The sequence below is a fragment of the Stigmatopora argus genome, chromosome 9, assembly GCF_051989625.1.
Source record: "Stigmatopora argus isolate UIUO_Sarg chromosome 9, RoL_Sarg_1.0, whole genome shotgun sequence".
Classification (NCBI taxonomy): Eukaryota; Metazoa; Chordata; class Actinopteri; order Syngnathiformes; family Syngnathidae; genus Stigmatopora; species Stigmatopora argus.
This window is the reverse complement of record NC_135395.1, coordinates 16,300,201-16,319,748: the sequence shown is the minus strand read 5'-3', so window position 1 is coordinate 16,319,748 and position 19,548 is coordinate 16,300,201. Positions and strand designations below refer to the sequence as shown.

At 40.8% G+C, this 19,548-nt stretch overlaps 1 protein-coding gene across 1 annotated transcript in view; it reads right to left on the bottom strand.

Moving 5' to 3' along the window:
• Nucleotides 1–206: 206 nt before the first annotated feature.
• The window catches only part of LOC144082433 (glypican-3-like), a 92,022-nt gene continuing 72,680 nt past the window's right edge, over nucleotides 207–19,548 (bottom strand). The window contains exons 7-8 of the mRNA XM_077609599.1: nucleotides 15,727–15,913; nucleotides 207–467 (exon numbers count right to left, since the gene is read on the bottom strand). Coding sequence (XP_077465725.1) covers nucleotides 286–467; nucleotides 15,727–15,913 — 369 coding nt within the window. The 3' untranslated portion in view covers nucleotides 207–285. The remainder of the gene's footprint in view (nucleotides 468–15,726; nucleotides 15,914–19,548) is intronic.

Here is a 19,548-nt window from a genome sequence, read left to right as displayed (position 1 = left end):
ATCTTACGTTTGCAAGGCAGTAATTCAATGCAGATAAGCATGAGCTCTGTAATAAAGGATAGCTACGACTTCATATTAGAGTGGAGCAAAGAGGACGGGTTTATTATGTTGCATTTTATATTAGCTCATGTTTAATCAGACGGGCTTGAAAAAAAACCAAATTTGAAGAGAACTTCTGATGCTTATGCATTGTTACGTTTTCTCCAGAACAATGTTTGAAGTTTGAAAGTTTTTCTTGTCCTGCAGAGCTGGCAATGTGCGCAATGGAGTGCACGTGGCAGACGGTCAGTGCTCCCACAGAAGAAAGAAATATAGAGTGACACACAGTGGGACGGTCCAAACCGGGTAAACAGTATGTGGCGAAGTCCCGGGAGAAAGAACGTCTCCAGCCCCTGCTGTTGCCAACCGAGGGGTCAAAAGCTGCTCCTGGAAGGTGAAGTCATCCATTGCCAGGTTATCCGCGAGGTCTGAGTGGTAAGCAGATGAAAGAATCAAACACCACATGAGAAGCATGAAGACGTTTAAACCCAACATTGTCGCAAAACTGATAAACACGTGTGGTATGTCTGTCTGTGTTTTGTATGATGTCTTGCCCAGCTGTAACAACAATGTTACTTACACTCAGAGAATGTACCAAAAAAACCCAGACGTGTAATTGTAAACACAAGTTTCATCGCAAAAGATATCTCACTCTAAGTGTTGAATTGTGAATTTAAGTGGTAAGATGGAAACCATAAACAGTTGCCTCAGTTCAAGCTTCAGAATTGTTAAATGATATCTCTTTACATAAATTCAAGAACTGTCTGACTTGAGGGCCATGTAACCAATAGTTGTTTTGTTACCCATATTTAAATTTGTACTAGGCAAAACAAACCATGCAACATAATTGAGAGGCAGCAAACACCACTTAGAAAAGAACCTAAATTTCAGACAATTACAGACAGCGCCTGTGGTGCTTTCAAAAGTGTGATTGAAACAGGAGGAGAAAACAGGAGACCAGACACATTTTTAAAATTCTTAACAGTATTTAGTAGCTACTGTATTTTGTGAACTGTAAATTGCACCTGAGTAATTGCACCAGTAAAGAAAAATGCACATTAAAGAGGGTTAAAAACAAATTGCACTAGACCAGAAATCATATTTTAGGGGGTATCAGGCTCGACTTTCAGCATTCGCGTCGATGGCGATAGAAAAGAAGGAAGAAAGAAAGGAGGATGGATATTATGTACAGTTAAAAAAAAATTTGGTGAGTAAAATATGGCTATATTCCTAAATAATATTTCAATTGTGGGCCCAGTTCTGATATCTGAAAAGCTCGTGTTTGTATTTAAGCTCCGGTGTTTGTATATAATCACTAAATGCTGCTAGGAAGTGGATTTTACCCGTTGAAGGCGCTACGAGAAAATGCACGGACCGCCACTGGCTTTTGTTAACCTGATAACAGTTATTCACATAACAATAGCATACACAATAACTTCTTTATAAAACTCAATACCACTCAAAATCACTACCAATTTAATACAAATCTCCATCCTCATTTTCCCCCCACATAAATAAAGTAGTGTTGTGCATTTTCCTGACTTTGGCACCGGTAGGTTCAGATCCCACTTAGTGATATGCGAATGTTTGTTGATCTCTACGTCCCCTGCGACTTGCTGGCGACCAGTTCAGAGTATAGACTGCCTTAAGTCTGAAGTTGGTTGGGATATGCTCCAACTCGCTGCTACCCTGAATGGGATAAGTGGTGTTAAAAATGGTTGAACGGTATAATGATCAGACAGTAATTACTTCTAGTAGGATTCAGGCAATTCACACTGTGTTACAAGTGCCGTGATGTTAGAACTCCACAGTGTTGGGAGGAGCTGTAAACAGTAATTAGAGTAAGGGCAAGCTGTATTTAAAATATGATTTATATCTGCTATAATCATACATTAGGCCACAGCTCCTGTATCACACTTCTCCTATCCCATCTGTTGTGCATGCTGCAGAGATTTAGTCACCTGCTGCTGAGTTCTTAGTCACAGCTGCTTCATCGCTCCGCATCCACAGCTGTGCTCCTACTGACACTGAGCAGAAGCCTCCCGTCCTGCGTGCATCTATGTAAATGTCTGTGTGTGTTTGCGTGTGTGTGTGTGTGCGCAAGAGTGTGGGAGGGTGTGGGAGAAAGAAACACTGTCAACTATGCTTTGTCTGGCGAAAAGCTGTGAGGGGGACTGTAATAAGCAGCCTGAGTTATGAGAGGGCGGTAGGATATCAGTAATAATGTGCACTGCGCTTCGGTATCCTGACAATGAGATAGTGCCAAATGATGCACACGTACACACACACATAGACACTAACACACTCGTGCTCAGGCAATATAATACAAAGTTCCAAACTCTGTTAGTGCTGGGTGATATGGAAAAAAAAATCTCTTATGTTATGGGTCATTTCATATCATGAGAAAAGAAGCCACGATTTAGTATGTTTTACATCATTTATATCAGGGGTGTCAGACTCGGGTTGGTTCGCGGGCCGCGTTAACGTCAACTCGGTTTCATGTGGGCCAGACCATTTTAGATATAATATTTAGATTTTTTTTTATATAAATGGACTAAAGAACTGGATTAAAAGCCCTGAATATTCAGTTTTTTATAGATCTAAAACAATGTTTATTTTAGCTTTTTTTAAATATATTTTTAGATTTTACAAAATTATTTTTGGACTAAAAACACAGAAAAAATGATTAAAAAAATTACAATTATTGATTTAAAAGGGGGAAAATCAGGAAATTTAATATACATCTAGACTCTTCATTTTAATTTGATCCTTAAACAGAAAGTCAGCACTCATGATTTACTTTCCCGGGCCACACAAAATGATGCGGCGGGCCAGATTTGGCCCCCGGGCCGCCACTTTGACACATGTGATTCATATGATGTATTTTTCATATTTGTTCACTTTAATTAAATCATGTCAATGGGATGGAAACAAATTCTATTCTTGTGTTGCCTCTTTCTTTTCCTCGGCATCATTGGCAGCCAGTTAATTGACTTTTTTATGCACCATATGTTTGTGTGTTGATTTTTCACAACATTGATTTGCTGGTAAAAGCACATAGACTCGTCACTCTGTTGAATACAGCTTATTCAGATTGATGATGGAAGGGAAAAGGATATATCATGCATAGTATATATTGATTATACATACGTATATCTCCCAGCACAGTAAAAAAGCAGTTAGGCAACAGTCAACAGGTTTAAAATGCCCTCCTTAACCGCTATCTTAAACAGAGAAAAGCCACAAATAAAGTTCAAAACTGCCCCATCTGTGAATTTCTTTGCGGCAATTACGACAACATTTGATCTTGGGCCAGAGGGACAATAAACTTTTTTTCTCCTCCTGTGTGCTACCCACAATCCCTCATGACATGGCAACGGGCAAGCATTCAGAGAAGCTCTGAAAGAACAATTTGTCACCGTCGACAGCAGTGCACCGTAATACCAAGCCAATTAAGTTCAAGGTGCAATTTGATACAGCCAGCGAAAAAGGAGCATGCGAACAAGTGTGTTTGTTGGACTTTAGCTGTTAAGGAGTGCTTTTAAGAAAAAGCGCAACGGGAGAAGACATTATAATTGAGTAGCCCAACAGTCTCAATCTTGTATTTAAAAAATAAAAAGGACCTCCGTCTTCCTGCTAGTCTGAAGACATACGTAAGCACGACTAACAGAGAGGCCTTGTTCTGAAAGCCTTAAAAACAACTCCATGGGGACAGAACACTATGAAAACTGAAATCCTTTACGGTCCAGCACAGAGTTGGCTCTAATAATAACCTGGTATCATTAGAGATCGACACCTGTGCTCGCTTGTGTAAGTATAGAAAGAGTGAGGGCCACAGACTATGAAGACACAAACACTGAGGACACTTTTGTTTCGTCCACCTGTCCAATGCTTTGAGGCACAAATCAGAATAGTGGACATGCACTAACATTAGGGATACAAACAGAGTTGAAGTCGAGCTTTAATTTACTGTGTTATTAGTGCAAAAAATGTGGGCTCTCGAGGCTTTCGCTGCACAATAGTCCCCCTCATTAAACAACCATTTTAACCTTCCATTCCAAGACAATAACGCCACCAAGGGCACCACCTTGCTAATGTAACCCTGCTAGTTTTATTGTAGCTATATGAGCTCGAGTTACAAGCCAGGAGGGAGGTCAGCAGCTCACGCATTGATTGGTGACGCTCTGTGAATGATTCGGGCAGGCACTTCACATGCAAGTCAACAGACGCTGCTGATGCATTTAAGCTCCCACTTTTTGTTGTCTTTAACCACCAGTCCCCAGGAGGAGGACAGGCCAGGGAATTGCGGTCTTTAGGGGTGAACGGATGTTTGTTTGGGTCCCGGGAGTGGGTCAAAGAGTGGCCACTGTGGCTGCATATACATGCATGTATGGAAGTGGATTCGTGCTGTGGGCTGTCTGTGCAAAAGGAAATTGGGCTAAAGGGGATGGGAGTCTGGACTTTTTTTTTTGACAGTGCCTGAAGCTTTTTGGATACAAGTAATGTCTAAGAACTTCAGAAAAGCTACAATTTCTATTGCCTAAATCTGAATGGAAGTTGACTTTTGAATAATGTCAATGAAAAAAATCATGGGGTCATATTTGTCATAAATATACGTAAAAGTAAGTTGAACAGTGGTATGAAAATAGTCTTGAGTCAAGTGAACATTACTCAACATGGCTCTAAGTCATCTGAAGAAATGGTTGTTCATCTCACGGTGCCCTGCAATTGTGAGAGTTGATATTAAAATGTTTAAACATATATAATTAACAGTAAAAAAAGCTAATTTCGCTTCTGAAAGTAGTATTCACCAATGGGAGTCTTTTTTTCCATCCTGCATAGCTAAATGATATAATTGCTTTGTTGCTTTATTCAACATAAATGCAAGAGCAAAGTCAGGACAAAGTGCTGCTTAAAACTGTTTTCTAAAAAGAAATACGACAGATGTATCTAAAATGGGAATAATTGATAGAAATGCGTGAAATGTGTCCAAATTAATGACAATTTGAAGAAGTCAAGGAGCGGCCCTGTGGTTGAGTGGTTAGCGGCTTCATCCTCCGGTTTCCTCTAAAATCCCCATATCATGCATTGTAGGCTGGTTAAACACTCCAAATTGCCCCTAGGTATGAGTGTGGGCATGTGAGTGTGGTTTTCTGTCTCCTTTTGCCCTGCGACTGGCTGGCCACTAATTCTGGGTGTCCCCCACCTGGTGCCCATAGTTAGCTGGGATAGGCTCCAGTGCCCCCCACGACCCTTGTGAGGATAAAGAGTTTGGAAAATGAATGAACTCTGAAAAAAATCTAATTTTCAAGGAAAATAATTCGAGATTTTATTTTATGGCCATATTGCTTGACCCGACTCATCTAATTCTCCCTGTCTTTTAATACTCCAATGAAAAAGCAGACACCTAAATTTAATCATCCGCTGCTTACCAAACGGAGGCCCTATAACACATGTGTCAAAGTGGCGGCCCGGGGGGCAAATCTGGCCCGCCGCATCATTTTGTGTGGCCCGGGAAAGTAAATCATGAGTGCCGACTTTCTGTTTTAGGATCAAATTAAAGTGAAGAGTATAGATGTATATTAAATTTCCTGATTTCCCCCCTTTTAAATCAAAATTGTAATTTTTTAATCATTTTTTTCAGTTTTTAGTTCAAAAATCATTTTGTAAAATCTAAAAATATATAAAAAAGCTAAAAGAAACATTGTTTTAGATCTATAAAAAAACTGAATATTCAGGAATTTTAATCCAGTTCTTTTAATCCATTTATAAAAAGTCTATCTATGTTTATCTAAAATGGTCCAGCCCACATGAAATCGAGTTGACGTTAACGCGGCCCGCGAACCAACCCGAGTCTGACACCCCTGTCCTATAAAGTACACCACTGTTTTATGTGCAACTTCATACCATAAATATATTTTTCTGGACGTGTTGATCAAATTCCAAATTTAGTTCCGAGTAATTCACGACTTCCAATTATTTCCTGAGTACATCTTAATTTCTTTTAGTGAGGGTGAACATTGCCAGATGACATGATTGTTATAAGCTTTCGAGTGAATGTGTACCTTCATGGTTCAGTACAGTTTATGCAGTACATGTGCACTACGCACAAAGGCTTTTTTTGGTAAGATAAGTATGTGGAATGTTAAGTCTCCAAACACAGGTGCTTCTTATGAAATTGGAGAGATGGTTTAGATTGCTGTTCCATTGGCAGACGCTGTGTGCACATAACACGGCAAAGAGGGTCAAATTTGATCTAGCTTCTCAACCAGAATCACCATCTTAGAAGATATTAAAGAGTCTGAGGTAAAGCAAATATTTAGCAATTCTCTCATGTCCCAAAAAATGAAGTGAATGTTACACCCGTAAAAAACAAAGTTAAGTCTCCCTCCCTTTCTTTCTCTTTCAATGTAGAATCGTTTGGCCTTTGCTACCGCAAACTCATCAATGTACATCATTGTTTTGAATTTCGTATTGCTATGTGATAACGCTTGTGTACAGTATATGTTTAGGTAAGTTCATGGTCTGGGGTGACTGATTACTGGCTTGTTGTGGTCAAATTATATTACGTCTGTGACTTGACCAGAGTAATTTGTCCCATGACATTGCTGAACGAGAGCTGAGAAGCAAATGAGGGCGCCGTGCAGGATGCTTCGGACCGTGGAATGTGACCGTCTGCCTCCACGCCCACAGGCTGACCACAGGGGTGATGAGAGGGACTGGGAATGTCGGGCCAATACAAACGGGACGCGCTGAGGAGGCCGTGCCTCGGGCAGATGGGACTGCACTGCGCTCTGAATGACTCTGGCCTCCCAGCCTTTAAAACAGTGTGTTATTATGTGACGGAATAAGAACAACCGGAGGATTACCGTAAATGCTGATGATATAGAATGGATAATGGCGCTTGGAAAAGATTTGATGAGAAGTTTCGAAATGGTAGACAAATGCAAGTCAACACTAGGGAGTTGGTTTATGTGGGATATGGAGTTATTCAAAATTGACCTCTCGGTGCACTTTGCACCCTGACAAATTTATTGTCTTTATATAAAAGATAAAACAGTTGTCATACCTGTCAACCTCTGCCGATAACTGCCCTTATAAATGATTATTGATTCCCCTTACAAACCCCCAAAAAACCTTACAAACACCGTACGAGTACGGTGTTTGTAAGGTTTTTGGGGGTTTGTAAGGGGAATCAATAATCATTTATAAGGGCAGTTATCGGCAGAGGTTGACAGGTATGAGTTGCAGAGATTCAAAAGTGCAGGAGTTTTAGGAGAATTTAAAATGGGAAACAGGGACGTAAATTTCAAATGAAAATTCCTTGTAGGACTGTGAGGCTGGAAAGTGTGTGAGCAAGCAAGTGAGGTAAAAAGTACAAGTCAAACATACAAAGACTCGATTCTGTGCTTAAGGCATGGAAAGGGGCTCATTCAGGGTGGGGAGCTCTTGTGCTCACAGAAAGGCCTGTAACCTTTTGCACTTCTGAGTTTGGTGCTGCCAAAATGTCAGAGGTAGACTGGAAGCCTTTTATTTTGTTTCGAAACACAGGAAGTACGAGAAAAGGACTAGTGCAAGGGGTATCATCGTCATCTTTGTCGCAGGCTACATCGTTCTTATGGTTTCTTGTGGACTGCAATGATTAATTGATTATCAAAATAATTGAGGACACCCGATGGTGCAGTGGTTTTTTTCACCCGACTTTGTTGCGGGAAGCGTGGGGTCGATTGCCAATCGGTGGCGGCATGGTTGTAAGTGAGAATGGTTTTCTGTCGCTATGTGCCCTATAACTGACTGGCGACCAGTCTCGTGAATAGTCTGCCTTTCACCCGAATTCAGTTGGCATAGGCTCCAGCACCCCTGTCAAGGAAAGCAGTGTTGAAAATGAATGAATGAACTGAGAATTATTTTGATAGTCAATGAATTATTTAGAGACATTATTGACCTCAAATTGAAACCTTTTTTTAGCCTCATAAAAGCAATTAGTCTCATGTTTTAATTTGAATTTTTAGGTGCATTATTTTATTGAAAAAAATAGGGAAAAGAGTAAATATAGTCTTTTTGATTTTTTTTCTAAATATTATTCATTCACACATTTTCAACACAGTTTATACTTGTCAGGGCTGACTTCGGGCAAAAGGCGGATTACACCCTAGACTGGTCGCCAAAATGTAAATATTGTGGCCTACATGACCCAAAATGTGTATGCCTGGTATTCATGATTTTTTTTGGTTTGTTTGTTTTTTATTACAAAAATACTCACATTCCCTATAGAGTGTTAATCTATCTGTACATCAAAAATCTATTTTAGCAGAATTATGGAGATAAGTTAGCCACCAAGTTTTGTTTTCAACATTTATTCACACTTTTTAGAAATAAAAACAAATAAGGGGAAATATTTATTTTAATTATTTTAGATAAAAGGAAAAAGACATCTTATTATCTGATTTCTGGAGTGCTTGATCTTTTATTATAGACTAGAGCACAGGTGTCAAAGTGGCGGCCCAGGGGCCAAATCTGGCCCGCCGAATCATTTTGTACAGCCCGAGAAAGTAAATCATGAGTGCCGACTTTCTGTTTTAGGATCAAATTAAAATGAAGAGTATACATGTATATTAAATTTCCTGATTTTCCCCCTTTTAAATCAATAATTGTCATTTTTTAATCCATTTTTTTCTGTGTTTTTAGTTCAAAAATCATTTTGTAAAATCTAGAAATAGATATAAAAGCTAAAATAAACATTGTTTTAGATCTATAAAAAATGAATATTCAGGGATTTTAATCCAGTTCTTTTAATCCATTTATATAAAAAAAAAATCTAAATATTATATCTAAAATAGTCCGGCCCACATGAAACCGAGTTGACGTTAATGCGCCCACGAACCAACCTGAGTCTGACGCCCTTGGACTAGAGTAATTGTTTTTCCATTTTATTTTACCAAGAAACATAAAGTCAATGCAGAAGAGTTTCTTTTGCATGCCACACAGAATGAGGTGGTAGGTCGGTCGGCCTTGACTTTCACGCCTTTGGGACTACTGTAGTGGATCAACTTTTCCCCCAAAGAGCCTCTCGGGAACACATTCTCCTAGTGCTATCATTATCATTCAATAATGAGTGAGGCTGGCATCAGACAAGATTTTTAACACATGTTTTAGACCTGCCAACAAGCACAAAGCCTTGTCTTTGCATTCCTTCTGGATGAAAGACTAGAACTACTGCAAAAAGGGACACACTCTGACCATATATCCTGAGCTCCAGTTGATGCTTTCACTGACAATTTGGAGCTGGTTCCACAGCGGTCAGCTTGTGGTTTCATGCAGCAGCTCCCAGTCTATCGACAGCATGTGTCCAGAACTGCTCATTGCATTGTTGAATTACATTCAGGAATGAGGCCCGCCTCGACTATGTGCGTAGAGGGAGAATTCAGGAGCTGCTTGGGAGAGTTGAAGGTTAACGTGTAAAATGCAAATGAGCCGAGCCTTCAACACGTTCCGTTGGAGAGTCCTAGAAAATGGCTGCAGTGTGTAAATGTGGCAGCAAGTAAGGGAGTAGTGTGCTTCGAGAATGGACCCGCTGTGTGCAGAGTGTTTGTGGACTGTGGCTGAGCTGATGGACACAACCCAGGAACGGGCCTGGAATCAATTTAGTGCGTCCAAAAGTGCCTGTGAATGTAAATAAAGCTCTTGAGCAAACAAACGCTTTTCCGAAAGGCACACACAAACACAGAAAAATGCATAAAGCCTACAAAACGAATCAAGCGCTGGTGGGCCCCCTTCATGAAAATGATGAGAATCCAGGCAGATATCTGCATGCTTGTTTCCACAGAAATTAAAACCAGGGCTCCTCTTCCTGCCTTTGACTAATCTTTAAAGGTTTTATCCCTGGAATCAGTTGAGAAGGCGGCATGGCAGAAGACCAATGAGGGTCCAATAAGAGGCTAACTTCCTCCCTCTGTTCCTTTCCACGCTTTTCTCCCATCGCCTTTCAAAACACTCGCACACACTAGTCCACACATAGTCAGGGACACACTAGATCCAGTAAGAACCAGAGCGCACCCTCGCAGCTAGCCAAGCCTATTTACACAGATGGTGGCAAACGTCATCTTTTTTTGCCGGGCGTGGAGAAGGTGTGGAAGGAGTGGGATTCGCTGACGACACAGAGGTTGGTTATGAGTTTGCAATGGCATGGAAGTTCCAAACATTAGCAGACACATTAGCTCATTCACTCCCCTTGACAGTGATGGATGTAAAATCCATTTAAGGAGGATGGCTAGCATTGATCACGATTGGTCATTTTTCACTGCCATTTTCGGAGACAGGCATCCAATCCAAATTGACTCCCAGTCAAAATGGATCTGTTGCTGCCAATGGCAGTTGGTGACTTGAGACGGCTTCCCATGTGTTTAGAATCCATCAACTTGTAATTTTACTTTGCAAATTAGTCGCTAATTATAAACACAAAATACACAACAATGTTCCATCTTTTCAAACCTCAACCCTCAACTTCAAAAAATAAGACATCCCAGAACACAGGGGTGGGGAAACCGACCCTCGAGGGCCACAGATTTTTGTTCCAACCGACCCAGCACAGACAGTTTACCCAATGTGATTTCTGCAGAAAACAAGAACAACCTAACTGCAATCCACTGATTGCACTTGAAGAACACCAGATTGGTGAAAAGGTGCCATCTCTATGGTTTGGAATGAAAACTTGCACCCACCGCGGCCCTTTGTGCAATAGTTTGCCCACCCCGGCCGGCCATAACATCATATAATCCAGCAGTGGCGCTTACAGAAATTTTTGACTGTGGTGGCCAAACTGAAATCTCAAGACCAAAAACTAAACACCATTATTTCAGGACATACATTTTGTGGTAAACTGGTCAGTAGAAAATACCCGAAATATAATACAATAGAACAATTTATCAAGCACATCTCTTCATCTGATCTCGGTGGTTATATTTAATGTTACAAATAACCTTGCTACGTGACTTTGTAGCTTCTGCCTCCGAAAAACACTAAACATAAATATAGAATTATAGTTATTCATATTTAGATTTTTTTTCTACTAATGTGCAGATACTAATCTGAAAGCATTATTAAAATCTACAGTAGATGAGTCAGTGTAGTGGCCAGCCACCAGTGGAATGACCACCTAACTTTATAGGGGGGCAAAACCCCAGCTAACCATTTCTTAAGGGTCACATTGTAATTTTGGGAGCATAATTCAATCTAAGTATTATTCAAGTGACATTATTGCTTTCCTGTCATCAGATTTTTGGTGGTCTGGGAAAATCTGTATACATGCTTTCATAGGCCACCATTGTACATGACATCATGAGAAATGTCAACAAGTCATTCCAGAAGTTACATTTTCTTTCCCTTAATTTATAGTTGATTGCTACATAGTCACTCCGGATACTCTACTATTTGCATCCAAGTAATTAAAAAGTCAACACAAAATGTGCCGTTTGAAACAATCCCTGTACAGTTAGTTTTTTTCCCCATTTTTTTAAGATGACAGCGTGACCTTGTCTCTATTTAAACACTCCAGGAAAAAAACACTGTCTGACACGTCGCCTCCTGTCTCACGCGAACCTCTTCCACGTGGTCCGTGCGTGGCCACCACATGCAGAAAAAACATCTCACATGAATCAGCTCTAGGCAACCCAATGGAAGTTAAAGCATTAACACGCTGCAAATGTAGTGGATTCATCCTGAGCCACCAACGCTAATACCAACAATGTCTGGATTAGGGCTGCTTTGATGAAAACATGTGGTAAACACTACTGTGGAAGAGCGGCGCCATGTGACTCACCTATCAGGTGCTGAAGGTCAAGGGTCACAGCTGCAGCCTATTTACATGCCAGGTTCTCGTTGTGGTCGCATGTACGAGTGTTAATTCGACCCACATCCAGGGTACATAATGTTTATATTTCCCAGTGTATCAATCTACAGTTATAAAAGGTGTTTTTTTTTGTCTCATTCTACTCATCCACTGCATTCTTTCACCGCCTTCCTCTTCCTATCACACAAAGACCGGCATCAATAGCGAGTGAGAATTTGAGACTCCCATTGTCAGTCATGTGTTTGACATCGTGGCAATATTTCCACGTTGTATTTTGCTAACCTGCAGTGTTAATAAAATGGTCCCCGGCTTCCAGAGGAAAAGCTTTCCTTTGGGGTACTTAAAGCAACCAGGCATATGAGTGGAAGGTTATTACAAGAGGTCTATTCAAGCAGCTCCTGCTGAGCAAGTTGAGTTACAGCACACGTCAAGCCGGGCAAAAACAAAACAAAATAAAAAAACGCACAAGAGTTGGTACTCTGACTTTTTTCGCTTATTGACATTAGACCATTATTAACTCATTCAATGCCATTGGCAGTTATAGACATCAGCTCCATTTCAACTGCATTAGCTGGCATTGAGTGATCATGTTTCACTGCCATTGGTGGCGATTGACGTCCAATCCGATTTGCAATTTCAAGGTCGGCCCCCATAGGGGGATTGATCCGTCGATCGCAGAACTGTGAGGCGGAAGTGCTCACTACTTCTTCACCGTGCCGCCCACAGTTAAATTAAAAGAAAAAAGGGAATAAAGTCTTACAGGAGTTTTAAAGTAAACAGAAGATAGTTATACTACTACAGAGCTGTCAAAAACATTTTTTTCTTTTAAGGTGAAATTCAAATGTCTGTGACTTAGGTGAAGTTTAAAATCAGTTCATTGTTTGCAATAATCTTTGAAAGCCAACCTGCTTACAAGACAAGTGCATCTAAATTTGGCATAATTGTGACATTGGAACTCAACTTATCAGCACAAAGTTGTAACCTGCTATACTTCTAGGAAAAAAATAAAGGAAATTTGTAAGCGTTTTGCAGATGGTCGTTTGTTGTTCTTTGTGTCCTGTCTAGGGTGTAGTCTGCCTTTCGCCTGAAGTCAGCTGGGTTAGGCTGCAGCAACACCCGTAATCGTTTCGAGGATGCGCGGTATGGAAGATGAATGAATGAATTATTTGTAACACTGTTTACATCACCAATTTCATTGGAGTCTCTCAAAGTTGACTTTCAGCGAGAGACGTGGTACACCCTTGAATGGCCGCCAATCAATTACAGGGGGACCATGCAAATTCCACATAAAGATGTCCAAACGGAGACTCAACTCAACTGTGAGACAGAGATGCTCACCACAGATGATTTAAACTGTAAAAAAAAAAACTGCTGCGTCAAGCGGTTTAACAGTTCTGCAGCACAAATCACAGCAGGGAATGACACATCATCAGAGGTCACCGTAAAGAATGATTTGTGCTTGGCTCTTAGTGGCGAGACGGGGGGCAGGGCGGCCTGTGGGGGTTGTCCCTATCCTGGAATAGCTCTCTTGGCCTGGAATGTTCTGGGGAATGTTAGGCCAGAGGAATGATTGGTCAGAAGGGCACGGGTGTGTGTGTGTGCCTGTGTGTTGGAAAGGTAATCAGTCAGTTATGGAATCTGTTGAGAGCGAGTGAGGACAGATCAATCATTCCCCACGTTTGGGAACATCCTCCTGCATGTTTGGAGGTTGACAGCCGAGCTGTGTGGGCATCTCAACCCCACGTTGGTTCTTTCGCCACCTTATTGTTTTGCCTTCTGTCCCCTTTCCGTGTGCTGTTTGCTTGTGTGATGTGCAGTATCGGCACTGCCTTGCTGTCTTTGTGAAAGCAGATCTGCCTCGTCCATCTAAGAGCCCCGCAGCTCAGACAACTAGCCCATTAGGCCTCATGCTCTGCAGGTTGACCTTTGCACTCCAATCCCCAAGACCTGTATTTGACCAAAACAGGCTGAGAGGCCATACAAGGTCAGCGTTTTGAAGGGTCATTACAGACTATCAGCCGCTATCTTTGTGTCTGCCAATGAGAAGGAACCCGTCAAGGTCTGCAAACATTTCTGGCTTTGAATGCAAATGGGTTTGTTAAAGCCTGAGGACAGTCCCAGAACTGTGACAAAATCTAAAGCTGGGTAAATGTACCCAATTTTTAAGATCATCTTGTGTACTCATGAGGATACATACAGCAAACAACACACATTTTCTCTACAAACAAAATGGATTTTCCCTCAAATTAGTTGAGTCATGAAATTGATTGATTGAAATGTGAAGCTTGGCTAACTATACTGTGAGTGTAAATTTGTAGATTGTGTTGAATGAAGGCGGCCCATTGGACGAGTGGTTACCCCATTTGAAGAGTGGTTACCCCATTAGCCCCGCAATTCTGGTATCGAGGTTTCGATACCAGGTGAGTTCTCACTGTGTGGAGGTTGCATGTTTTTCCTGAGCTTGAGTGGGTTTTCTCCAGTTACTCCGGATTCCTCCCATATTCCCACTTGATAGGCTGATTGAACAGTCTAAATTGCCCCTCGGCATGAGTGTGAAGGTTGTCGCATGTATAGTTGTCTGTCTCCTTGTTCCCTGCGATTGGCTGGCTACCAATTTAGTGAGTCCCCCACCTGGTGCCTATAGTTAGCTGTGAAAGGCTCCAGCACCCCCCACAACGCTTGTGAGGATAAGCGGTTTGGAAAATAAATGACCTGTGAAACATGTTTGGGTTGCTTCCAAGCAATTGATGAGTTTCACATTACAATCACTGAGTCTACAGCATGGCTCAAATAGATTTTGTCCTAACACAATGTGGATTTGTGATTAGCCAACTATACATGGCCAAGACTTTTTTGTGCAGTCTTAACAAAATGTAGACCACAGTTTTAAGGGACTTGTTGCTCGGAAGAAGGGAAAATTCTCAAATTTGGCCTTATTGCTAAGTGTACTATGTACTGCTCTTAATCTGCAAACTCACCAACTGATATAAGAAAATGGAGCTTTGCTTATTTATACAAAAGAGCCCTAATGTCCCACTGTGTCAACCTTCAGCAGCTAGTAAAGAAATAGGAGACAGTTTGATTTGTAGAGAAGCGAGACAGCAGAGTCCAGAAGTGAGGGCATTAGGCTCTCACGGCCAAGCCTGCTGGAAGTGATGGCCCTGCAGGATTCCAGTGTTAACCTCTGCTTCTCATTCTAGCTCCCTGCCCAGAAAACCCAAATCTCTGCCACAACATCCCCAATAGGAGGACTACTCCCTTGGCTTTGTTTGCTCAGCTGCACTGGCTTTGTGTCGGCATATTGAGCTCTCTTGTTCCTGCGCCGCGGCAGTTTTCTCCCTCTTCTTATGTTTAGTTTCTTTTCTCTGAGCAGTTTGTATCCTCAGTTGTTCTTTGTTTGGTCTGAGGGGAGCCCATCTGACCGTTTTAACTGACAGCGGGAAGGTCAGGAGGTTGAGTTGAGGGAGCTACCTGAGGAAGTCTCACGTCTACTGCCTCATAGTGTCACCATGGTGTCAAGATGTACAGTAGTCATGTAAACACCTCTGCGTGTATTTGGTCTGTGCTCATTTTGACTACTCACTGCAATGGAAACCTTGTGGTGTGCTTACCAGTCTTACTTAGCAAATAACTCTAATTTGGTCCACGAGAAACTACTTATTAGCCTGTGATACAAATATTTTCACAGACTGTCTCATAAATTCAAATAAAGATGTCTTTAATTGAGATGATGACTGGATAGGAACAGTCTGTTATTGTACCTAATATTAACTACTTTTGTAGCACATTAGCTACCATGCAATGGACAAATGGGTAATAAATGAATGCATGCATCTAACCTGCAAAGACGCGTAACCGTTTTCGTCGTGGTGGTGGTCCCAGGCCAGACATGCCAGCGCACTCGTCCTCATCATCACAGTCGCCACTCTGAAATCCCTCTTCTCCTTCGTCGCTCCACCCTTTCGCCCCACCTGTGCGCGTCCGGGCCCGCCACCTTTTTTCGGATACCGTTACGTGCCGCAGCAGCTGTGAGAGAATCAGAAAGTCGTAAAGCATTAACATTGAAGACAGACAAATGCATTCATGCTAATTTAGGATGTATTTCATATTGGAAGAATCATCTAAACATCAAAATCATTGTCATTCAGAAAACTCATTGCCCTGCACTCATCATACCACTGCCCTGACAACTGGGCACACTTTTGGGTCTACCATGACAGACAAAAACCCTCCAATTTGCTGATCACCAATCCATGGTGTGTGTACCTTAAGATAGATTCCTTCTCACCCGAAGGTTAAGCAAACCTAAAAACAACAAAGTACAAAAAAGTACTGGCAGCTGAAACTAGACTGGACTGTTAGCTCAGTAGTCAGTACGCTTAACTGCTACAGTGACAGTCAGTATGGACTCAATTACTGGTTGGAGAGGAGAAAGAATAAAAAAGGAAGCACAGTGATGTCATCACCACAATAAGACCATCAGTTGAAATGTACCCATGTACTTCTTTTTACAGCAGTTGTCACCATGTGAGGACATTTGTGGTTTTCTCCATTTTTATAACAGTACAATTCTGACAACCACAACTGCCAGTATTATATATATAATTTTATTTTAGTGTTTTTTGTAAAACCTTTTTTTGGGGTTTACATTTTACCAGAGAAATAGTTAACTTAAATAAAGATTTTTTTTGTACAATACAATGCAGAAAGGACATGTGTGTGTGAAAATCAGACATGTGGTTCAGTAATGAATTTGTATTGTAAATGGAGTATTCTGCGATTAAATAAATTGTGGCTAGGAGCTATCAATGTTTATTCTCCACATCTGTTTATTTATTACCAGATTCTAACACACGTTTGGTTAAAAAGCAGCTTAACCCTTAATGTTGGCCAAGAACTTTACAGAAGCTTCAAATGTGCTGCACAAAACATAACGGAAGCGTTTTACCGAGCACTGTGGGAATCTAATCTCAGAAATCAACATGGAATTGCACAAACCAAATGCAGTGTATCATTTTTTTTATTAAACCCATGTGAAACGTTTCCAGTTGGAAGAGGTAACATACTTATGATGCATTACCAACAGAGGAATGAGGGGGGAAAAGTTCATTCTTGTACCTACTGGTGAAAAACATGTGAGTGAGCGAAACAACGACCTCACCTGTCACTCTCTGACCATCTTTCCACCTTCGACACATCACACATGATTGAGAGCCCTGCCAAGCTAACAGATGTGCTAAATTCCAACGCCCTTCATTGCGAGTCCTCCTTTCATCTCAACCGCTGTGCCTTGTATGCTTTTTATTGAGTTCCTTCCTATTAACATACGTCAGCATGCAAGTTGTGTTGTTGTTCTGGTTGTTTAGGCGTTTTGGGGAGAAAATTAAGTTCATATGTTCCGTGTCTCCGGTCAGATGGCATTGGACTTTGTGTTTGCGTGAGTGTTTAAGCGAGAAGGAGAGACAGCTGACGTACAAAATTCTAATCATGAAACTATGCCTATCGGAGGATAAACCAGACTGTTCCCTTTTTGTCCATACAAACGAGTCAATCTGGGCTTTACAAGAGATATAAACCGTAGAATTAAGACAGAGGGAATGTACAATGTCTTGACACTTGCTTAAACAAACTTCCATTTATTTCAGAACATTTTTAAAAGGCAGTCGGCATACACATTAGGATGAACCAACGGCCAACCACAGGCAGAATAGATGATACATAGGGGAGACAAGAGGTGTCACTTGAGAACAAATTCTCTCAATGATGAGCGAGAGTTAAATCTACTAAACCGACTTGTTTAAGAGAGAACTCTGTTTGTCCACCTTGGCCAGTGTCCTCCATAGATTTACTGACTTGGAGAAATTCCTTCTCGTAGTCCTTAGCAACCCCCTTGGACTTTGTGAGAGAGCCTTGTAGCCCATCTAAGGCAAACAAACACTTGAAAAGCAGCTCAATGAAGAAATGCTTCTGGGAATTTTAGGGGAAAAGCATTTTTAAAGAAAACATTATGACAAAACCAAGCGTAACAGTGCCTCAGTGTTGGGTTTGTGTAAGCACCGCCACGTGTAACTGATCACCTGCGAGCATGGACACCTCAACACAAACATTCAGACTGCCATTTGAAAATATACTCACTGACTTGACATGTCAAAATGTGTACAAGATGCACAGAAATACTGCAATGTTTGGAAATGACAGTAACGTCAAGATCACAGAAGATATAAATACCTACAAAGGCACAGCAGATGATAATTTGGTTGTTTTTTTTAGGATTATAAAAAGAAGTGGGCAGAATCGTTATAATGGTCAAAGTGGGCAATAGTCCTATGCGCTGCCCTTTTCCATGAAGGCGTGGGCCGTTGCGCATTACTGTCAGGGCATTGTGGTGTCTCTCCACAGTTCGGTCAGATTGTATGGTTGTTGTCATAAGTGACAAGGTTTTTTGAACCATGATCTAAACAGAAGTTCCAGATTCACCACAAACTGGACAAACGTCAAGTTGGTTCACAATGCAGTTTTGTGGTAAAGAACAAAAACATAAAGCAAAATGGATGATGGAAAAACATAACTACTTTTGATGGTCAATGATTTCTGTTAACTCATTGGCCGACATAGTTAGTTATTGTATTTATCCAAAAATATCTATATATTTAAAAATGTAGTGTTTTTTTATCCTCATTTTTTAAAATTAAAATCACAAAGGAAATAATACTGTTAATATTATTTTTAAAACTATTTATTTAGTGATACATTTTTAATTAAAAATAAATAAGGAAAAAAGAGTAAATATCCTTTTTTATTTAGTCAGTTCAATAATATTTGATTCATTTTTGAATATATATTTTAAATACAAAACTAAAAAAGAATGAAACAGTAAATCTTATTCTATTTATTTACATATGCAAACACACGATGAATGAATGAGTAAAGGCTTGTATTTTTTTTCTTCTTTTTTCACAAAATGCTGGCAGCACACATTTAACACAAGTATGAGCCTCCAACAGGCTGTGGGTTCTTCACTCCCAAGCACAAATCACACCAAGGAAATGCTCACTTTAGAGAGGCAAAACAAGTTGTGTGGAATTGTGCTTAATGCAGCCCAGCCCAGACAGAAAGTCAAACCACAAGGGTGTCATTGCCTCCCACACAAGACATGAACTCCATGCAGGGTCACTGCTGGACTCAACAGCTGCAACAGAGCCACCGTGAACCTGTACTGGTACAAATAAACCCGCTCCCACAGATGAAGTTTTCTCATTCATAATGACGCGTGAAAAAGAAGAAGGCCAAATGCAGAACAGAAACATGTATCATCTTGTGTTTATATAGAGAGTGAATGAGTGCTGGTGCAGGTGACAGACAGCAGTTGAGTAATGAAGATAGAACGTGGTAGGGAGAAAAAGGGTCTCCTTGCTGTTATTTTCTTCTCAATGCAGAGGACACGTCTGGACAAGATGCTCATGACTCGGCTCGGACGGAATCTGCTGCTCGCAAGGTTTCTATCAATGAGTCAACATATCCCGAGTTTCTCTCTAGAGACTGCTGCTTTTTATACTTCCAAGTCTTTGGTTTGCAGCATGTTATTTGAATTCATTTCAAAACTGAGGGCTAAAAATGCAAAACTACTTGGCAAAATTTCTAAATGCACTAACATATATTGA